General features: G+C 31.3%; 1 protein-coding gene across 1 annotated transcript in view; it reads left to right on the plus strand.

The window, feature by feature from the left end:
• STT3B (STT3B, catalytic subunit of the oligosaccharyltransferase complex) overlaps positions 1-18,726 on the plus strand; it is a 51,754-nt gene that overhangs the window by 20,764 nt on the left and 12,264 nt on the right. The window contains exons 3-9 of the mRNA XM_006905717.3: positions 478-545; positions 2,128-2,227; positions 11,486-11,584; positions 13,204-13,350; positions 14,295-14,343; positions 15,616-15,770; positions 17,703-17,914. Of these exons, the coding sequence (XP_006905779.1) occupies positions 478-545; positions 2,128-2,227; positions 11,486-11,584; positions 13,204-13,350; positions 14,295-14,343; positions 15,616-15,770; positions 17,703-17,914 (830 nt within the window). The remainder of the gene's footprint in view (positions 1-477; positions 546-2,127; positions 2,228-11,485; positions 11,585-13,203; positions 13,351-14,294; positions 14,344-15,615; positions 15,771-17,702; positions 17,915-18,726) is intronic.

Genomic DNA, 18,726 nt, shown 5'->3' on the forward strand with positions numbered 1-18,726 from the left:
TGAAAAGTTTTCAAAAATGGATGCTCATCATTGGAATTATATGTGAGATATAGGTGATCACATTCAAATGAAGCAAAATTACACATTAAGGTATATGTAATGTCTAAGCAAACCAACCATATGAAATGTAGATTCACTGAATAAATTTATTATTTAGTTAAAATCTTAATTAGTTGATATTAATCATTTTAAGATAGAAAGTAAAACAAATGGAAAACTATCATTCGTTCCTGTTAAGATAATTCTTTTTCTGAGAGAATAACTAGAAATAAAATCAAAGCTATTTCTAAAATGTCTGACTGCTGCCCAATGTTACAGATGTATATTAAGTGGATCGAAATATCCGAATAACCTCAGTACTTTTTTTATGAGCTTGACTTTTTTTAATACCAGCTTACTAAACATTTAACATCTTTATTCAGCATGAGCATTTATAAACATTTTTATTTCATCTGTTGCTTTTTTTTTTTTTTTTAGGTAAAATCTCTGTAAAAACTGGGTCAGTTTTTTGGACAGTGTGCTGCTGCTTGTCATATTTCTATATGGTAAGATGTTATGTTTGAAACTACATAAGGTCTAACAAGTCTATTTGGCAGTTAGACCAGTGTCTCTTCTCATTTAGGGCTAGTTCTCCACTTTGTTTCTCTTGAAATCTTTAGGATCTTAATTTTATTTAATGTATAATCTTTTATTGCTACCATTCTCTTCCCTCTCCCCATCCCCAGGGCCTGTATGGACGTTTGCTTTAATGGGAAGGGCTAATGCTCAATCTCTCAAATATAATATTGGCAGCAAGTGAAACAAAAAATTTTTCTTTTTAAATGTACAGCTTTACCTAAGTTATGGTCACATCCTCTAGGTTAACCGGTAAATTGCCTGTATAATTTTTTCAACAGATTACTTAAGCTTGATGTTCAGTATTACCTCTTCACTCTTCTGCCTTTGTTTTCCATACCACAGCCTGTATACTAGTCTTGTGCTGAAAATTTATGATAATCTTAGGTACCTTTTCTTTAAAAAACAAACAAACAAACAAAAACGTCATGGAATTTAAGCATCCGAATTAGCTGTGTTTCTTTTAAAAAATTAAAGCCTCAGGCATATTCTGTACATTTGTAATAGCAAACTCATTCTCTTTCAAGTTTAAACTTAAATTTTGGGTATAACCAAAAGTCCTTCAGTTAGAACTGTGCTCAGTATAACATTGTTTTTGGTCATGTGACTGAAGCAGTAAACTGATGCTCTCATATGCATTCTAAACTGAAGGCAGTCCCTTATAAGTGGTTCTGAAATATTTTAGACAAGAGCAGCATTGTTAAAATATATATGTTAACATATAATCTCTTAGGGTGACTACTGGTTTACTTTTAATTATTAGAGCACATCCAAGAACTTTGATTTTGACAAGACTTTACTGCCTCTTATTGAATGTACTTAAAAAACTAATAAATTCTGTTGAAAATAAACATCTTTACAATCTTTATTTATTAGACCACAGCATACTCAGTTATTCTGATTAAATAGACTTATTCTAACTTTGCAATACAGGCTAAACATTAAAATGGGATCTTGATTTGTATGGGAAATAATTTATACCTAGGGTAGCACCTTTATTCTGAGGATCTCAAAGCATATTCAGATCATCTGAGTATTCCTTTTAGTTGAATTGTTGACTGATACTAATGTTCATTGTTTTTTTTCTCAGTGAAATTTCTTGCGATGTATTTATCATCAAAAATGGGGGAAGTAATAGCTGTTTTTTCTTTTAAAAACTTATGATCTGTATCCTAAAAGTCCTTATCTTTGTGACAGTCTTTTTACTTTCAATTCACAAATTATAATGTTCTCAACGTTCTTGTTAAGTTTAATTTAATTTTGACTATTTCTCCATTGAATGTAGAAAAGCATATTGGATTTATAGAACTGTATTATTTTAATTTATCAATAAAAATAATGCGAAATAGGTTATTTGTAGGTTATATAACATTTTTTAAGCATCTCTCAAAATTGCTAAAAATTCTAGTGCTTATAATTGCTTATATGTTTAGATTGTCATGACAAATAAAATGTACCTGTTTTAAAAAATAAACATATAAATTATTTAACTTAGCATTTCTTTACCCATAGGTATCTGCTTGGGGTGGTTATGTGTTTATTATCAACTTAATTCCACTGCATGTATTTGTATTATTACTGATGCAGAGATACAGCAAAAGAGTCTACATAGGTAAGTGATTTGACTTTTGAAATATGTCGACTTCTAAGAGATATTTCACAGACATTAGTTTCATTGAACAGACATTTTTATTAGGCTAGTATTATTCATGAGAAGGTAAAATAATTTTATATTTATTTTGCTTTTTGTTTCAATAAGGAGAGTTAAGCATTTTTACCTAAGTTTGTTATTACCAACTTCTCCTTGATGAGTTTTTGTTGTTATAGAAATTAGTCTAGATTTCATATTTGTCAGCCATTTTTTTTTAATTTGGAGGAACAGGCATTTCTATCATGAAAATTATTCACATATACATACTATTCAAATTCACCTTACCCACTGTAAGAGATTCGAGCATCCTCAGAGTAAACAGTTTAAACTTTTGAAAGTTTCTGTGTGATATACAACAGACTGCCTTTGTTCGTTTGGGCTGCCATAACAAAATACCACGGGCTAGGTAGCTAATAAAACAGAAATTTATTTCTCACTTTCTGGATGAAAAGTCCAAGATTGAGGCATCAGAATAGTCAGGTTCTTATGAGGGCTCTCTTTCTGGTACAGAGCTGATTCCTTGCTAGTCCTCACATGGTAGAAGGGATGTGCCAGCTGTCTGGGGTTTCTTAATAAGCCCTGAAGCCCTCATGACCTAATCAACTCCCAAAGGTCACTTCCTGATACCATCATCTTAGGGTATTAGGTTTTCAACATATGAATAGGGGTGGGGAGCACAAACATTCAGACCATAGCATAGTCTCTGCAAAATCTTTTCTCTACAAAATCTTTATTTTCACTACACGTTTTAAAACACATCTTTCAAATTCGATGGATAGCACGTGTCTCAAATCTTAGAGCTCATTTTCTATGATACAGACAGAAAACTCTTATGGATTAAGTTAATCAGAAGTTGTGATCAGAAAGCAGTTTCTTAGTAAAATAATACAATTCCATTAAAATAACATTACTAGAAAACAGTAACACAAAGATGTAAAGCTTATTTACTTGATTAAAAAACATAGTTTGGCAGTTTCTCAAAAACTTAATCACAGAGTTACCATGTGATCTGTCAATTCTACTACTAGATACATACCCAAGATGAATAAAACTATATTCATACAGAAGCTTGTACACAAATGTTCAGAGCAACATTCATTATTCATAATAGCCAAAAAACAAAGACAACTCAAATGTCCATCAACTGATGAATGGATATATCCATGCAATGGAATATTATTTGGCCATAAAAAGGAATGAAGTACTAATACATGATACATCGTGAGCCTTGAAAACCTTATACTAAGTAAAATAAACGAGATACAAAAGGCCATATATTATAGGATTCTTTTTGTATGAGAGGTCCAGAATAGGCAAATCCAGAGAGACAAAGTAAATTTAGTGGTTGTCAAGGGTTTGGGGAGTGGAGTGACTGCTAATGGGTATCGGGTTTCTTTTGGGGGATGAGGAAATGTTCTAAAAATAGATAGTGGTGGTAGTTTTACAACTTTGTGAACATAATAAAAACCATTCAATGGTATATTTTAAAAGGGTGAATATTATAGAGTATGAATTATACCAATTAAAAATTCATAGCTTATTAATTATATTTATAGCCATTTCAATATACCTTATAACAATCACCACTGAAATATATAGTGCTTATGTATAATAATATATCTGGTTCTTTTTATACACCATAAACTGAACTTTACATGTATTTAACTCATTTAATCTTCACAACCACACTGTGAGATATTGTTACTATCTTCATTTTACAGATGAAGAAACAAGAGAAGACATAATAATTTGCTAAAGATCTTGTAGCTAGTAATAGAGCTGAAGCCCTGAACTTAGATATTTTGGCTCCACAGACTATGATGCTAAAAATCACTGTAACTGTGCCTAGCACATAAGTAAATACCTTACTGTTGGAATACATCAACCTATGAGGTCTTACTACCCTGAAAACATTATAGAGAGTCACTGGGATTTAGAAAGGAGAATACTAGATTAAACTATAATTTTCAACTCTTTTGTTCAGGAAATAAGGAAAAAAAGCGTTTAAGTTAAATGGTCATAGGAGAGGAACTAAGATTTTTGTTAATTTTTAAAATTTGGAGTCGCAGAAATTTAATCGTCAAAGGAGAATAGAGTGGGAGAAGATTGACTTTTGTGAAACACCCATGAATCAGGAAGAGGGAGAAGAGCCAAAGGAGAAGTCAGAAGTAGCCAGATAAGTAACATTGTTAAAGAGGTCAAATGGAAGTGAACATAATACAGTTTAAAACACAGGCAGTGTGCGGCTCCCCTTGAGTGTTAGCACTAAGACCTAGGAGGATGAGAATTGAGTAAAGAAAGACCTTATGTTTGATGAATAGGAATTTTGTTTTCAAGTGTTTGTATATAGAGGTTGTATATTTCTGATTTTAGCACATAACATCCTTTGTAGTTACCCTTCCCCATGAGCAGAAATATTTAGATAAAGAAAAAAGGATTGATAAATGGCACACTCATAATTATAACCAAAAGTTTGATTGGGTTTTAAGTATCAAATTAAGTGAAGTAAAAATGAGTTATTTAAAATAATTATGAAAAAATTATTTCCATTAGAGTAAAATTTTGTTTACATGTAGAAAAGTAGGCGTATGGTAGTTAATGTGGCTCTAAAGGTAGGAGTGGCATGGGAGTGGGGGATAGGGTATAAGGAAAGCTGAAATGTAAGGAGGTGAGAAAAGCCTATCTACTTGATGAAATTTGTGTGTGTGGGAATTTTATAAAGTTAAATTATTTTGTGAAGATATATTTTGGACTTGTGAATTTCGCTGTATTGGGAAATAAATTTTAAAAGTTGTTACAAGTAGGATTCTGATGTTTACATAAGAAGAAAAGAACATGAAGTCTGTTTTACACTTAGGACTATTTTGCAGGTGTCATAATACTAATGGGATGTAAAATGATTTTAACCTAATTTGATAAAAGTTTATCACACTTTATATCATAAAATTATTAAAAATACGAAGACATGTTTAGGGATATTCAGTGTGGTGTAACTTGTAATTGTGAAAATAGCTGAAATGTCCAATAGGGAAATTATAATTTATAATACACTTAAATTGAAATGTTTTATCATGAAATACTATAGTTCAATTAAATAGAATTTTTTAATACTTGTTGATACAGGAAAATGTTAATAAAAAGCAGACAGCAAGAATTACTGGTCATTTTTCTTCATATTTTTCTCTGCTTTCTAAATTTTCTACAATGAGCATGTATTCATAATGAATGAGACTTGCTTTTTCATTTATAGATACATGAATTTTACTTCCTGTGGTTTATAAGTGTCTCATTAAGTAAATTAGAACAATAATTTAAGAAGGAATAAATTAATTTCTAGTATTGATTAATGATTTTTAAATGTTACTAAAAAAAATTTGTTTATGATATTGTCTGTGTTTTCTCTAGTGAGTTAATTTAGTAATAGAATTGCTTTTCCTATACCTAAAAGACATTTTTATGGTAATATTTGCTGGGAACCATCATTAAAAGAGGAGTGTTGTAGACACTTTAGTTTTGCGCAAATTATTCTAGGATTGTATAGCTTGTGAATAAAGAAAAGAATCCTATTGAGTGAATTAAAAGTAAAGCCATAAACTTTATGTATCATGTTTATACTTGGCAGCTATAAACGGAACATATATAATGCTAGATTAACTTAGACAACAGCAAACTTAAAAATTGCATGTAAAAATTCTGGGTTACAAAAGCTGGAAGTGCTAGAATTTATTTGGTCTAATTCTACCATATTATTTTTGAGGAAATTCAAACAAATTGGTTCCCTAGAGATTTAAGAGTTTAATAGATACTAAATTTTGTGCTAGCCGTTAGGATGCTCAAATGATTAGAAGATGACCTTGTTCTAAGGAGCTTATATTATCAATGTAATCCATTATTACAATGTAATTATAGCGTGTGAACTAAATAGAAATAGAAAAAAGGTGTTTGTGAAAATCAGTTTCAATTTTGAGTTTGAGGGAAATCTTATTATGCTTTCCAGCTAACCACGTCCTTCTGAAAGTTTGGAGATAAATTTGACCTCTAGAGGAGATAACAGCATAGAAACAGACTTACAGAGGATTTGTAATGATATAACCATAAATGAGAGGTATCACATAAGGTATGCACTGCAGAGTATGCACTGCAGAGCCAGATTAACCACATTCAATTCCTGGCCTAGTCACTTACTAATTTGGGGCAAATTACTTAATTTATGCCTTAATTATGTCCTTATGGATTAAATGGATATAGTAATTCCTACCTCGAAGACTTTTACTGGTAACTGACCTATATACGAAAACTGCTTATAACACAAAGTGCTATTTAAATGTTTGCCTCCGTTGACATTAAAGTTATGAGGGAAGACAGAAAGAGTTCCAGAAGCTGAGAAAGGAGATTGTTTATAACGATCGAGGGGAAAAAACTCCATTGTGAGTCTAAAGATTATTCCTTTTTTTAACTGAAAATTTTCACTTCTATTTGTGGTTCTGAGAAATGTAGTGGAGAAATAACACTAAAGTATTATATAAAGTACAAAATAGCAACTAAAACACAACTTCTAATAGAGTGGTGTGCTTATTTTTATTTATGTTTTAAAGTTTAAGTTAATGTATATAAGTGAAAAAATCAAATATTACTAAGATTTATAGGCAAAATTAGTAGCTTCTTTTTCTTCTTTTTCCTTAACTGCCTCACTCCCTGAATTCTCATCCCCAGAGAAAACCACTTTTATTTCTTTTAATTGTTTCTTCTGGTTTGGGGGTGAGGTGGTGGTGGTGGGTGTGTTTTTAAAGGGTTCTGGTCTCTTCCATAGTGTGTATTGGGGGTGAGTCCCACACCATCAAACAGTTATGACATTGTCTAACCTTAATAGCATCAGATGCCACAGGTTAAAGGCCTAGTCCCACAAAACAAAACTGCCGTCACCTTCAGAGGCCAGTCTCAGGTCCAGGTTGTCACCTGTACTTCTGACAGAATGGCTGTAAATTAGAGATTCCTACAGCCTCTTCCTTGGATTCAATTAATTTACTAAAGCAGCTCACAGAACTCAGAGCAACATTTTACTTACTAGATTAGTGGTATATTATAAAAGGATGTAATTCAGGAATAGCCAGATGGGAGAGATGCATTAGGCACCATAAATTGTAATGCTTTGTCACAGAAGAAACTTATTAGCTTAGGAAACATCAGGAGCGTCTTGAAAACTTAAAATTTCAATGGAACTTGAATCAGACCTTTCAGTGCCTTTTATAGAGCAGCTCATTTGTGCGCCTTAATTAAGGGCAGTGGCTCGTTTTTCTCTGTGTCAATCTGCATCCCTCCTACCATGCACACCCTTAGATTGAAAGAAAAAGTACTTTAAGAGTGAAAAGATGTTTGTTTAGGCTCTTATTAACAGATCACTGCTTGTCTCAAATCAAAGAGTCTTTTTTTTTGGAGGTGTGGAGTTTGGTTAAAAATTGACAGTAATAGACCTTGTATATATCTTTCTAATGGTCATTTTTTTTTTTTTTCCCTGTAATTCTAACAAATTGGAGGTATGATCTTCAGTAGGGAATGCCAGTAACTGTGCTTCCACAGGATGGCAGTGTGGTAACATTTTCATGATGTAATAAATGACAACATAGCTGGTGTGCATTACTTTAGAACTCAATACTTTGATGGAAAGCTTTATTCTTCTGGTTTAAACAGTAAGAAAAGTAGGTTAACGTGGATAGATAGAAAGTTGTAATAGATGTGGATAGTAGTTTGGTCAAGCTTTGTAGAGAGTTCATAGGAGGAAGAATTGGTGGGGAATTTACTGCCATGGGTTTGTGTGGTTGAGGTTTTCTGAGAACAGTAGATAATGGTACTGGTGTTGTTGATTACTTCTTCAGTGCTCATGTCTAGAAGAGGTGAATCTCTCCTTTCTTTAAGATTTTAAATGGCCAGGGCATTTTTTCACCAGTCTCACATGAACTTGCTTCATTGAATTGTGGTTATTTGTGTACATCTCTGGTTTTTCCAAATTAGATATCTAACTCTTAGAGAATAGCGTTGCTCTTAATAGGATTTCATTTTAGAACGTCTTGACCATAATGGCTATGAAGTTAATACTTGAATAAATTAAAGAAGTAAGTTTTAAGCACAGTTAGGTGCTATAGTACGAAGCCTGGACAAAAAAACGTTTTCATTTGGTAGTGTAGATTGTGTTTATTTTTAAGAATTGAGTGTTAATTCACTATTTCTTTTTACTTAGTATATCTAACTCTAATTTTCTGAATTTTAAAACATGGCTGTAAATGAGATTTAAATTGATGTATACCTAATTTTCAGATTCAAGGAGAAGGGCAATATTGAGCAAGATGAGTTCGTGATATTTTATGTTACCTGGAAAGAAATCCTGAATTTTATTTAATGGAAATACTTATCTGTGTATTAGAGAGTGCTGTGAGATAGAACATATGTCCCCCCATGTAAACATCTAAGGATAAGTGATCCAAAAAACATGAAACAGGAAAGACATGAATCTAGGTCTCTTTAAAAAAAAAAATGATTATCTTTGGATTATTGCATATATCACATTTATCAGCAAATTAAAGGCCCCTTCCCACTTTTTCTTTGAGATTGAGTTTCTTTTTCTTGAATTCATCTCTGTCACTGTTATTAACTTGAACTCCAGTGCATCTCCTTCTGTATGAAGTGTTTTCTTCTTTTCTAATAACAATAAATGTCTTCGTGAAGTTGTATAAAACCACCGAATTGAGAATATTATCAGGTTTATTCTTCTCTTTTTGACTATTCCTAGAAATGAGCTTGAGCAACTCCCTGAGAAGAAATTTCATTAGTAGTTCCCTAGCAAAATGATTGCTGAAATTTTTACACTCTCAAGCACAGAATAGTTCCATTTGAAGAAGGAGAATATGAATGTGTGTCCCTGTGCCCACCATACCTTTTAGTGATTATTTCTGGGAAATGTGACTTCAAGGGAAGTAAATGGACCAGAGATTTTCACTTTTTACTGTATTTTTTTTCTTTCTTTTTTTTAATAAAAACATTACCTCTGCAGTTAAGAACAAGCCAGTAATCCAGAAAAACATACAGATTTGTGTTTGCCTTGGACTGGGCTGGGGGAATGGGGAGCAAATGCTTAATGAGTATGGAGTTTTCTTTCTTTATTGAAATGTTTTGGAACTAAAGAGAGATGGCAGTTTCACAACATTGTCAATGTACTAAATGCCCCTGAATTGGTCACTTTAAAACAATTTTTTTGTCTATTTCACTTCAGTTTTTTAAGTCTACTTTTTGGCTCAACATGCACCATGTATCATATTTAATCCATATTCCATGACAGTATTATAATATTTAGTGTTCACTTGAGTTTATAATAAAGAGAAATTCAGTCTCAGATGATTGTGATATTTGGATGTAAGTGGGCTTAACTGTAATGAAAACACATAAATGACATAAGTTTTTTCTCAGGCATGACCTTTCTAGTTGTGCCTTTGTGTGTTCAGTATTTGTCTAGGGTTTGATTTCTCATTTCCAGGTGTTTAAAAGGCCTGTCAATCATATAATCTTAAGTTATTGTTAGGGGAACCTACAAATCTTGTCCAAACCCCTCATTCTGTAGTGAGGAAACAAACTTTTGTTGTTAAGTAGTTGTTTAAAATCAAATAATGACCTTGCTCTCATTTTTCTTATTCTGCCTCTATGACTATCAGGACATCTACAAAAGACTGATTTGTAAAAGAAACACACTGACATTAGAAAACTCATTGATTAAATATGCTGACAGTTGAAGTCACGTGACATAGAAATTCTTATCTACTTAACTTTTATTGTATTGTGTTCAAGTACCTCATTGAGGGTAATTTCATTCCAACATCAATATCTAGAAAGTACATTATTGGATAGATTACCTCTACAGTCTCCTAGACGACCAGTTTTCCATTAGCTTGAGGTCATTGTAAACTTTATTTATGCATATTAGTCCTTTCTGTTATATTTACTTGAACTTCTTATCCTTTTCCTAACATCGTAATCATCTGAAAAGTCAGACAGTTTGGGAGGCAACTTAACATTTGAACCATTAGCCTATAATTTACCTTTAATATAGGTGGGTTTCTTTTAAAAGCAAATAAACATTCTTTCTCAACTAAGTTGGGTAAAGCAAAGTATGTGCTGTTTGCTGTCCTATGCAGTGTGTAGTATTTGGATATGTATACTCTAACAGTTCTCTTCCTACATATACTCCTAATCATTTTTTTCTAATGGAGTACTTTATTTGTCAACAACTAAGTATTGACTATGCTTCATAAAATGTGAATAAGTTTTATAAATGAAATAATTTTCACATTAACTTCAAATAAGTTTTATCTTCATTTCTAAATTTTTAATTACAGCAATTCCAAATACTTTCTCTATTATCATCTAATAGTGGTCTGTAAACACCTGAATGCAAAATAAGTCTTATACAAATTGTAACCCCTCCCCAATTTGCCTATACATTTAGATTTAGGTTGATATATATATATATACACACACACACACACACACACATTTTATATATATATATATATGTATATACACTCAATGCCAAGAGCAAACAAGTTTTCTTTCTTAGACCCTAATAAATCCAGTAACTAGCCTGTTCTATAGCTTAACTTCTGTATACTAAGTCCTTTTTTTCTTTAATCACAGAAAACATAGTGAATGAACTTTTTTATTTATTTTTTTACTGTCAAGTACTGTGCAAAGAGTAGTAGGAGACTATAAAAAGGGAATGAAACACTTAAGAGCTTTTGAGACAGTAGCAGCTATTAATGATAGGTATTCATTAGGTCATGCATACTTTGGATTAATGACAGGCATGATATTTTCTTATTTATATATTACATAGCTTCTTGGGTTATGTCAATGATTATTTAATGATAGTTTGAAAAAAGTTTGATTCCATTTTGGGGAGAGGAAAGCAGCACCAGTCTCCTAAATTGTTTTAAATGATATTTTACAAAATAAAGTACTTAAAATAATTTTTTAAATTGGCAGAAAGAATTTTTATGATTTATAATGTATGATTACCCATAAAATAGTATCAAGTAGAACAGTCACTTCAAGATTCTATTCTTAAAATAAGTTCAGTTAAAATTTTGCTAAAAAGACATGAGTTATGTATATATTTATATTCAGAGTACTTAATGTAGTAGTAAATTATCCTTGTTTCCTATTTTGTCTTTATAGCATATAGCACTTTCTACATTGTGGGTTTAATATTATCCATGCAGATACCCTTTGTGGGATTTCAGCCAATCAGAACAAGTGAACACATGGCAGCTGCAGGTATGAGAAGATATTTATTTTCCTTCTTCTGAAGTATTTATAAATGTGTGACTAGCCAATTTTTCAGAGGAATGAAATGTTGTTTTTTTTTTTAGTTTTAATCACATTGGTTCTAAAACATCACCACTGTAAATAAAAATTTCATAGTTTTATTGAGACTTTCTGCTATTGTGTTCCTAAAAGTACCTATCTTCCCAGACACTGCTGTTTTGAAAAGGCAGAACATCTGTTTTTGCAAAATTCATGTTACTTGTAAACACTAAATCATATTTGCTTTGTGTAAACAAATGTTAAACAGTAGTATATCTGTACACTGAGTTACTTTACCACTGAGTTTCCATTCAGCAAACTTAGATGAGATATTTCATTTTCATGTTCCTTACCTCTCACTAAAATATTGTTTCTATATCTACTTACTAGAATTTATGTCTTTTATATTGATTATAAAGCCATATAATTCTCCTCCATATAAGCAGACTACTTTACCATTATTAATTTGGGTCACAATTAACAAGATAATGGGAGATCTATGAATAAAACTTTATCAGAGATTCTCAACATGAGGTCCATGGCCCATACAAAGACTGTAGATAATTATTTTATTTGTAACATTTTATAAATATCAGTATATTTAACTTTCTGAGGTGATGTTCCATAGTTTTTATCATGAGATTTTCTGAGAATCTTGAAAACTCCTGCCCCTCCAAGTAAAGTTAGGAAGCCACAATTTACTGTTATTTAGCACATTCAAATCTGTGAGATACTTTTACTTATATTTCTAATGTCATAAAATTACTAAGTAGTAATTTGAGAACGAAATATATCATTAGTTTTCAGTATACAATTATGTATGGCAGTGTCTATGTAGATACAAAATCGCATGACTCTTTATGCATATGCATTATTAGAACTCCTAAAATCTAAATCATTGATAATACTTATTTAATCATTCTAAAATGAACTTATAAAAATAACCCTTATTACTAAATTTTTTTTTGAAAAAAAAAAAAGTCAGTATTCCCAATGGGTTAAGGTTCTTGTGTCTTTTTTTAGTTTTATACCTAGTGCTTTTGTATTGTATTTTATACATTTTGACAATTAAATATTTTCACTGTTACTGTTTTAATTTTATCTTAACACTCACCCTTATATCTACTAATTTAGAATCTTATATAAGTGTGTAATTAATGTCACATTTCATTACTCAACTATAAACAGTAACTATCAGAATTCTTCTGATCTAAGTCATTTGTATCCTTCGGTAAATCTTAGGATTGTTTTTTAATAACATTTTTATTTTTTTACCCCCTAGAAAACATGTCACTAAAATATGGGACAAAGGGAAGAATTTAATGTGAATAGGCTCCAGTTATTGAAATGGGATTTTTCTTCCCTGATCCATGTATGGGGAGTCTGATCATTTCAAAAAAAAATGTATAGCAATTTTTAGACATATTAATTGGTTAGCTGTCATTTGATAAAGGAAATGTTGGTTAGATGAAATGGTTAGTCTTTGATATACATAGTACAGGATTTTCTAAGAATCTCTTCCAAATTAACATTTTTAAATGTCCTTTGAGAAGTGCTTTGTTGATTATTTATATGATCTTTTTCTTTAGGTGTTTTTGCATTACTACAAGCTTATGCATTCTTGCAGTATCTGAGAGATCGATTAACAAAACAAGAGTTCCAGACCCTTTTCTTTTTGGGTGTATCAGTAGCTGCAGGTGTTGTGTTCCTTAGTGTCATCTATTTGACTTATACAGGTGAGTGTCATCACTTGTAAGATGTGAATCCTGTCTCTAGATTATTCAGAAAGGTCATTCTTTTACAACTTTTGTACATGTTCCATTTATCTTAGAAGATCAAATACTGCAGTTGTATTCTTTACAAACAATATGAAAATGATAGTCACAGTTTCCAAAATCTGAATAGCACTGCAAATTGTGACTTTTTTCGTGAGTATATCTTAATTTTGCTGCTTCAGGATCTGCTGAATGCACTTTCAGTTATCTTTCTCTTGATAGATGAATAGTCCCACACTACATAAAACTCAAAGCTTCTGTTCTTAACCTACTCCATGTTTATCCTCTTGTGTGTGCATAAGTTCTCTCTTTCCTTTTAAACAGTTTACCAAATCAGTTTCAGTCCACTTCTGGATTCTGAGTTTCTTTCTGATCCTAACTTCACTAGTCCCTAGAACAAGTCAAACTCTTTTTAAAGGTATTTCATCTGTTAATATACCAGCCTAGGTCATAAAATTACAAAGAATTAATTGTTACGAGTAAAAGGCATAAATGTTTAAAATAATCTTCGTAATTTATCTGAATTTGGCATCCTGGCTTAGATCATTTAAATGACACCTCCTTTTAAAAATTATCCAATGCTATTTTACTATCTTAGCTTTATTACTAGTTAACTAGAAGTTTAAGGGAGAATTGGAAAACTTCCTACTATTTTATGTATCAGCTTGTCATGTTTCTCTGGAAATTTGTTTTTATTTGGTCTCCATGGAAATTTGTTTTTATTTGGTCATTAACCTTATTTTATCTGACTGCCAGCCCTGTGAAATATATTGTCACCTACAAAAACAACCTTGAAATTCTTTTAGTAGTAGGTTAAATTAATCCGTAATAATCAGTAAACATAAAACCAGTAAAACAAAAATAATAAAAGGCATATTAATTTCCTCTACATTTTTCCTTTCAAGGTTACATCGCACCATGGAGTGGCAGGTTTTATTCATTGTGGGACACTGGGTAAGTGCAATGAGTTATTTGCCCTCATATTAAAATATCCTTTTTCCTCTGTTCTTATATTGTCAGTATCTCTGTCAGTACTTTGGCAACATTTCTAAAGTATGTACCGTATACTAGTTTAGCAAATGTTGAATCCCTTATAATGAATGCATCGTTAGTATGATATGTAATATGACATGGACAACTTCTTTAGTTTTATTCGTCAAAACATTTTAGGAAACATTTGTACAACTTTAATGATCGATTTTTATTTTTACAAATGTATTCAAAGTTTCTATCAGTTAGTAATATTTAACTTTTAATCATTAAGGCTAGGTGCTATGTTATAAACCCATATGCTGTAAATGTAAAGAAAAAATTTGACTTTTTTCTAATGCCACGTTATCTTAAGTTTGATATTTTTAATGCATTAAATATACTAGGGAATGTGCGTGTTTTTAAGAGTGCTGTTATTAAATGAATTATTTTAAAAATTTGGTTTTAAATTAAACAACTAGTTCAGTAAAACCTTTTGGTCTCTAAGATGCTTTTCTAAAGAAAATATCTGTTGATGATAATTTACCCTTGATTGGGCCTGTCATTTGATGTGATACCAAAAGGGTTCATGCCCAGGTCTAATTGAAGGGCATATGAAAATTATGCATGAATGACCGCAACTAAATTTTGGACACACACTTGAAGACCAGCTAGCAGATCACCAGAGATTTTGAGGGGAAACTCTAGTTGTAGACAGTTACTTTAATTAGGTTAAATTACTAGGTTAAGTATTTGTCAGTCATACTTATTCTTGATTTTTAAACTTTAATAGACTGCTTTGGAATCTCAGGGCATTTTAGAAATGATGTGTCCTGTCTTTTCCATTTCTCTACCTACTTCTGTGCCATTGCCTTGCTAATGAGAAAAGCATTGTGGTAATATATCTTACTAGACAAGGTATTTCTGCTAGTAATAAGTGCAAAAAGTAATGAAACTTGTTGATGCAAACATAGGAGATGCTAAGTTAAACTGCAGAAACATTCCCGTTTGAGGAAAGATTTTTGTATTAAAAGTCAGAGCCAACATTTTTATATTATAAATGGTCTTAAATAATTCAATTTTAGGGATGGCATATTAGTTTTAGTTTTATCAGTGTGGACTAGATTTATTCCCAATATAGCATGTTACGTTGGAACGAGAACTAGGAACTGTATCTACAGTTAAAGAAAATATTTTCACCTATGAAGAACTGTTTTATCATTTAATTTTAAATAATATTAACTTTTTAAATACTAGGTATGCAAAAATACATATTCCAATTATTGCATCAGTGTCTGAGCATCAACCTACGACTTGGGTTTCTTTCTTCTTTGATCTACACATTCTTGTGTGTACCTTCCCAGCAGGCCTGTGGTTCTGCATTAAAAATATCAACGATGAAAGAGTATTTGGTAAGAGATTTTTAATAAATACTTTGATTTAGAACAATTATTTTTGTTATTGAGATCAAAACTTCACTTTGAAGTTTTGTTCTTTGCATGACTATATAGTCAAGATATTTTTCCTCCCTTATTTTGCATAAATGTTAGGAAAAATCTAGCGAATTTGCATTATATATATTAACTATTCTAACTTAGAACTGGTATGTAAAATTTTCATTCAGTTTATTACATTTTCTGAGAGGTTAATGCTGTTTAGTTTGTAGCTGAGAATTGGAAATTATAACTTTGTTTACTGTATAGTCTTGACTGAACTTTCTAAGTTACATCTGATTAAGTGTGAAGAAGTTCGCAGGCGTATCTATCATCGAAATTTCAGTGCAAAGTACATTTTGTAATGGAATAAGAATCACCTTTAAACACCTTCTTCACTGATTTGTGTATATTTTCAACTAACAAGACTTAGAAATACAAATTATTTTAAAGGCAGATGTTTAGGATCCGACATTCAAAATAGAAATTAACAAAATAAGCAGATACCAAAGCATGATTCACTTATCACAAAAAGTATGCTGGGGGTATTTTGCATGTAATAATACCTGAAGAAAAAAAAAAGGATCATGAATCATTACACAAGTAAATAATTTGTAGTACTAGGACTTCAACTTGTACAAGTATGGGGCCTAGACCATGAGTGACATTCAAGTTACTGACATTCAAGTTACTATTCCAAAGTGAAGTCAGGAGAGAAAAAAAAATAGCACCTGCATGAGTTCTAAACAGAAGATGACATTCTTCTCTAGTTTATATTGATCAGTGTCTCTGAAGAAGGCCATGTTAATATTGCATCATCCAGAAAGATTTAGCCTAAACATATTGCCTGCCTCATGACGCAGCAATCCCAATCCTAGGTATATACCCGAGAACTGAGTGCATATGTCCAACAAAGGACATGCTTAAGAATGCACATAGCAACTTTATCCATGATAGCCCCTAAAAAGAAACATCCAAAGTCTATCAGCAGTAGAACAGATAAATTTTGACATAATTGTATAATAGAATATAACACAGCAATTAATAAAAAAATAACATGGGCAAATTAAAAAGCCATACAAAAGAAAACGTTTTTATATGATTTTCTATGAAGTTAAAGAATAGGGAAACTAAATTAATGCTTTAAAAATCCAAATGTTCTCTATTTTGATATGGGTGGTAATTACATAGGTGTGTGCATATATAAAAATTCAGTGAGCTATATAGTTAACATGGTATAATTAATGTATTTTAGTCAGGAAAATAAATTTTAAATTAACGTCAAATGAGATAGGAACTCAAATGACTCACTGACTTTATAGTCATATAGCCTACAGCCAGAAATGGTAGAGCCTTTCCTGTGGTTAGCACATTATGTGGAAGGCTTTGGCTGTTGGAAATTATTTTCAAAAAATATTTTTTAAGTCTCTTTACAGCAACTTTATAAGTTCTTCCTTTGTCTAATAAATTTTTTTCTTCTCATCTCATTCTTTCTTTAGAGCAGGCTTTATGCCAGATATTGGCACTAACTTTTCATAGACTTTATTTGATTCTATAAACTTGCTGTGCCTGATAATATAATTCACCAAATATTTTCATCCATTAGCTGTATGTTTTCTAATATGTGATGCTGTTGACAAATAATGAATTGTCTCATTCCCCATAACTAATTAAATTTGTATCATGATACATTTTTCTAAACTGTTGACGTGTAATATTTAGTCAACATTAGTTATAATTTCTAAATATGACTGTTACTTCAGTTGGTCAGTATTAGCAATTTAAAAACAATTAGCTTTTTTATGAGATGTTTATCTACTTTTAGACTTGGTTTATAATGTGGTATTAAATATGCAGTTTCCTGTGAACATTTTCTTTTCTGAAGTATTATAAGAGAGCTTGTCTTTGCAGTTGCTCTGTATGCAATCAGTGCTGTCTACTTTGCTGGAGTGATGGTGCGGCTGATGTTGACTTTGACTCCGGTAGTCTGTATGCTGTCTGCAATTGCCTTCTCAAATGTTTTTGAGCACTATTTGGGGGATGACATGAAAAGGGAAAACCCACCTGTGGAGGACAGCAGTGATGAGGATGACAAAAGAAACCCAGGAAATTTGTATGATAAGGTGGGGAATCTAAAGTAAGGCCTTTAAAATTTTTATGTGCTTTATTTTTCCGCCACAGTAAGAACTATACATTTTAAGAAATGTGATTAAGCAAGGATTTAGACAAACTGTGACATTTCTAATTGGTCTCAATTGTTTGCCTCAAAATTTAAATCCTGATCTTTTAGCTCATAATAAGAAAATAGAATGTAGTCATAGAAGGAATTCTCATTTCTTTTTGGTCAGATTTTATCTAAAATTTCTCTTTGAGAGCAAAAACCTGATACTCTACTAAAACATAAAATTGAACGCTATAAACTCTTTTGAAACCATGTGCACAAGTGGTTATCCTTACAGTCCATATTCAGTGTGAACTTTTTAAATATTTGGTTGATTGAATAATAAAATAAAAGGAATAAAATGTCTTTAAAAAAAGGAAAGCCTCCAGTTTGTTAGCTTAGTAGGTGACTGGCCAATATAATGTAATTTACTTTTAACCTCTCAGGTAACAGCAAGATTATATTTGGTGCAAGTGTGAAAAAGACTTGTAAGAATTAGAGCACTTGTCTTGGATGACATATTAAACTTTATTTGAATATTAACTAGGTTTTAAAATACCAATAAGCAATGAAACTTTCCATTATAAGTATCAACATTGAATTCTGTCTTTACTGTAAGTCCAATATAATTCTTACAGATTTGTGTTAATAAAGCACATACTTGCTTTTGTGTTTGTGGTTATGTTCTGTTGTGTGGTTTCTAAACTAGCATTGCAGTTTAGAACTTATGACTTTCTTCTGTTCTTTCTCCTTGTTTTGGTGGGATTTTTCGTT

This window comes from Pteropus alecto, unplaced genomic scaffold (genome assembly GCF_000325575.1).
Source record: "Pteropus alecto unplaced genomic scaffold, ASM32557v1 scaffold10, whole genome shotgun sequence".
NCBI lineage: Eukaryota > Metazoa > Chordata > Mammalia > Chiroptera > Pteropodidae > Pteropus > Pteropus alecto.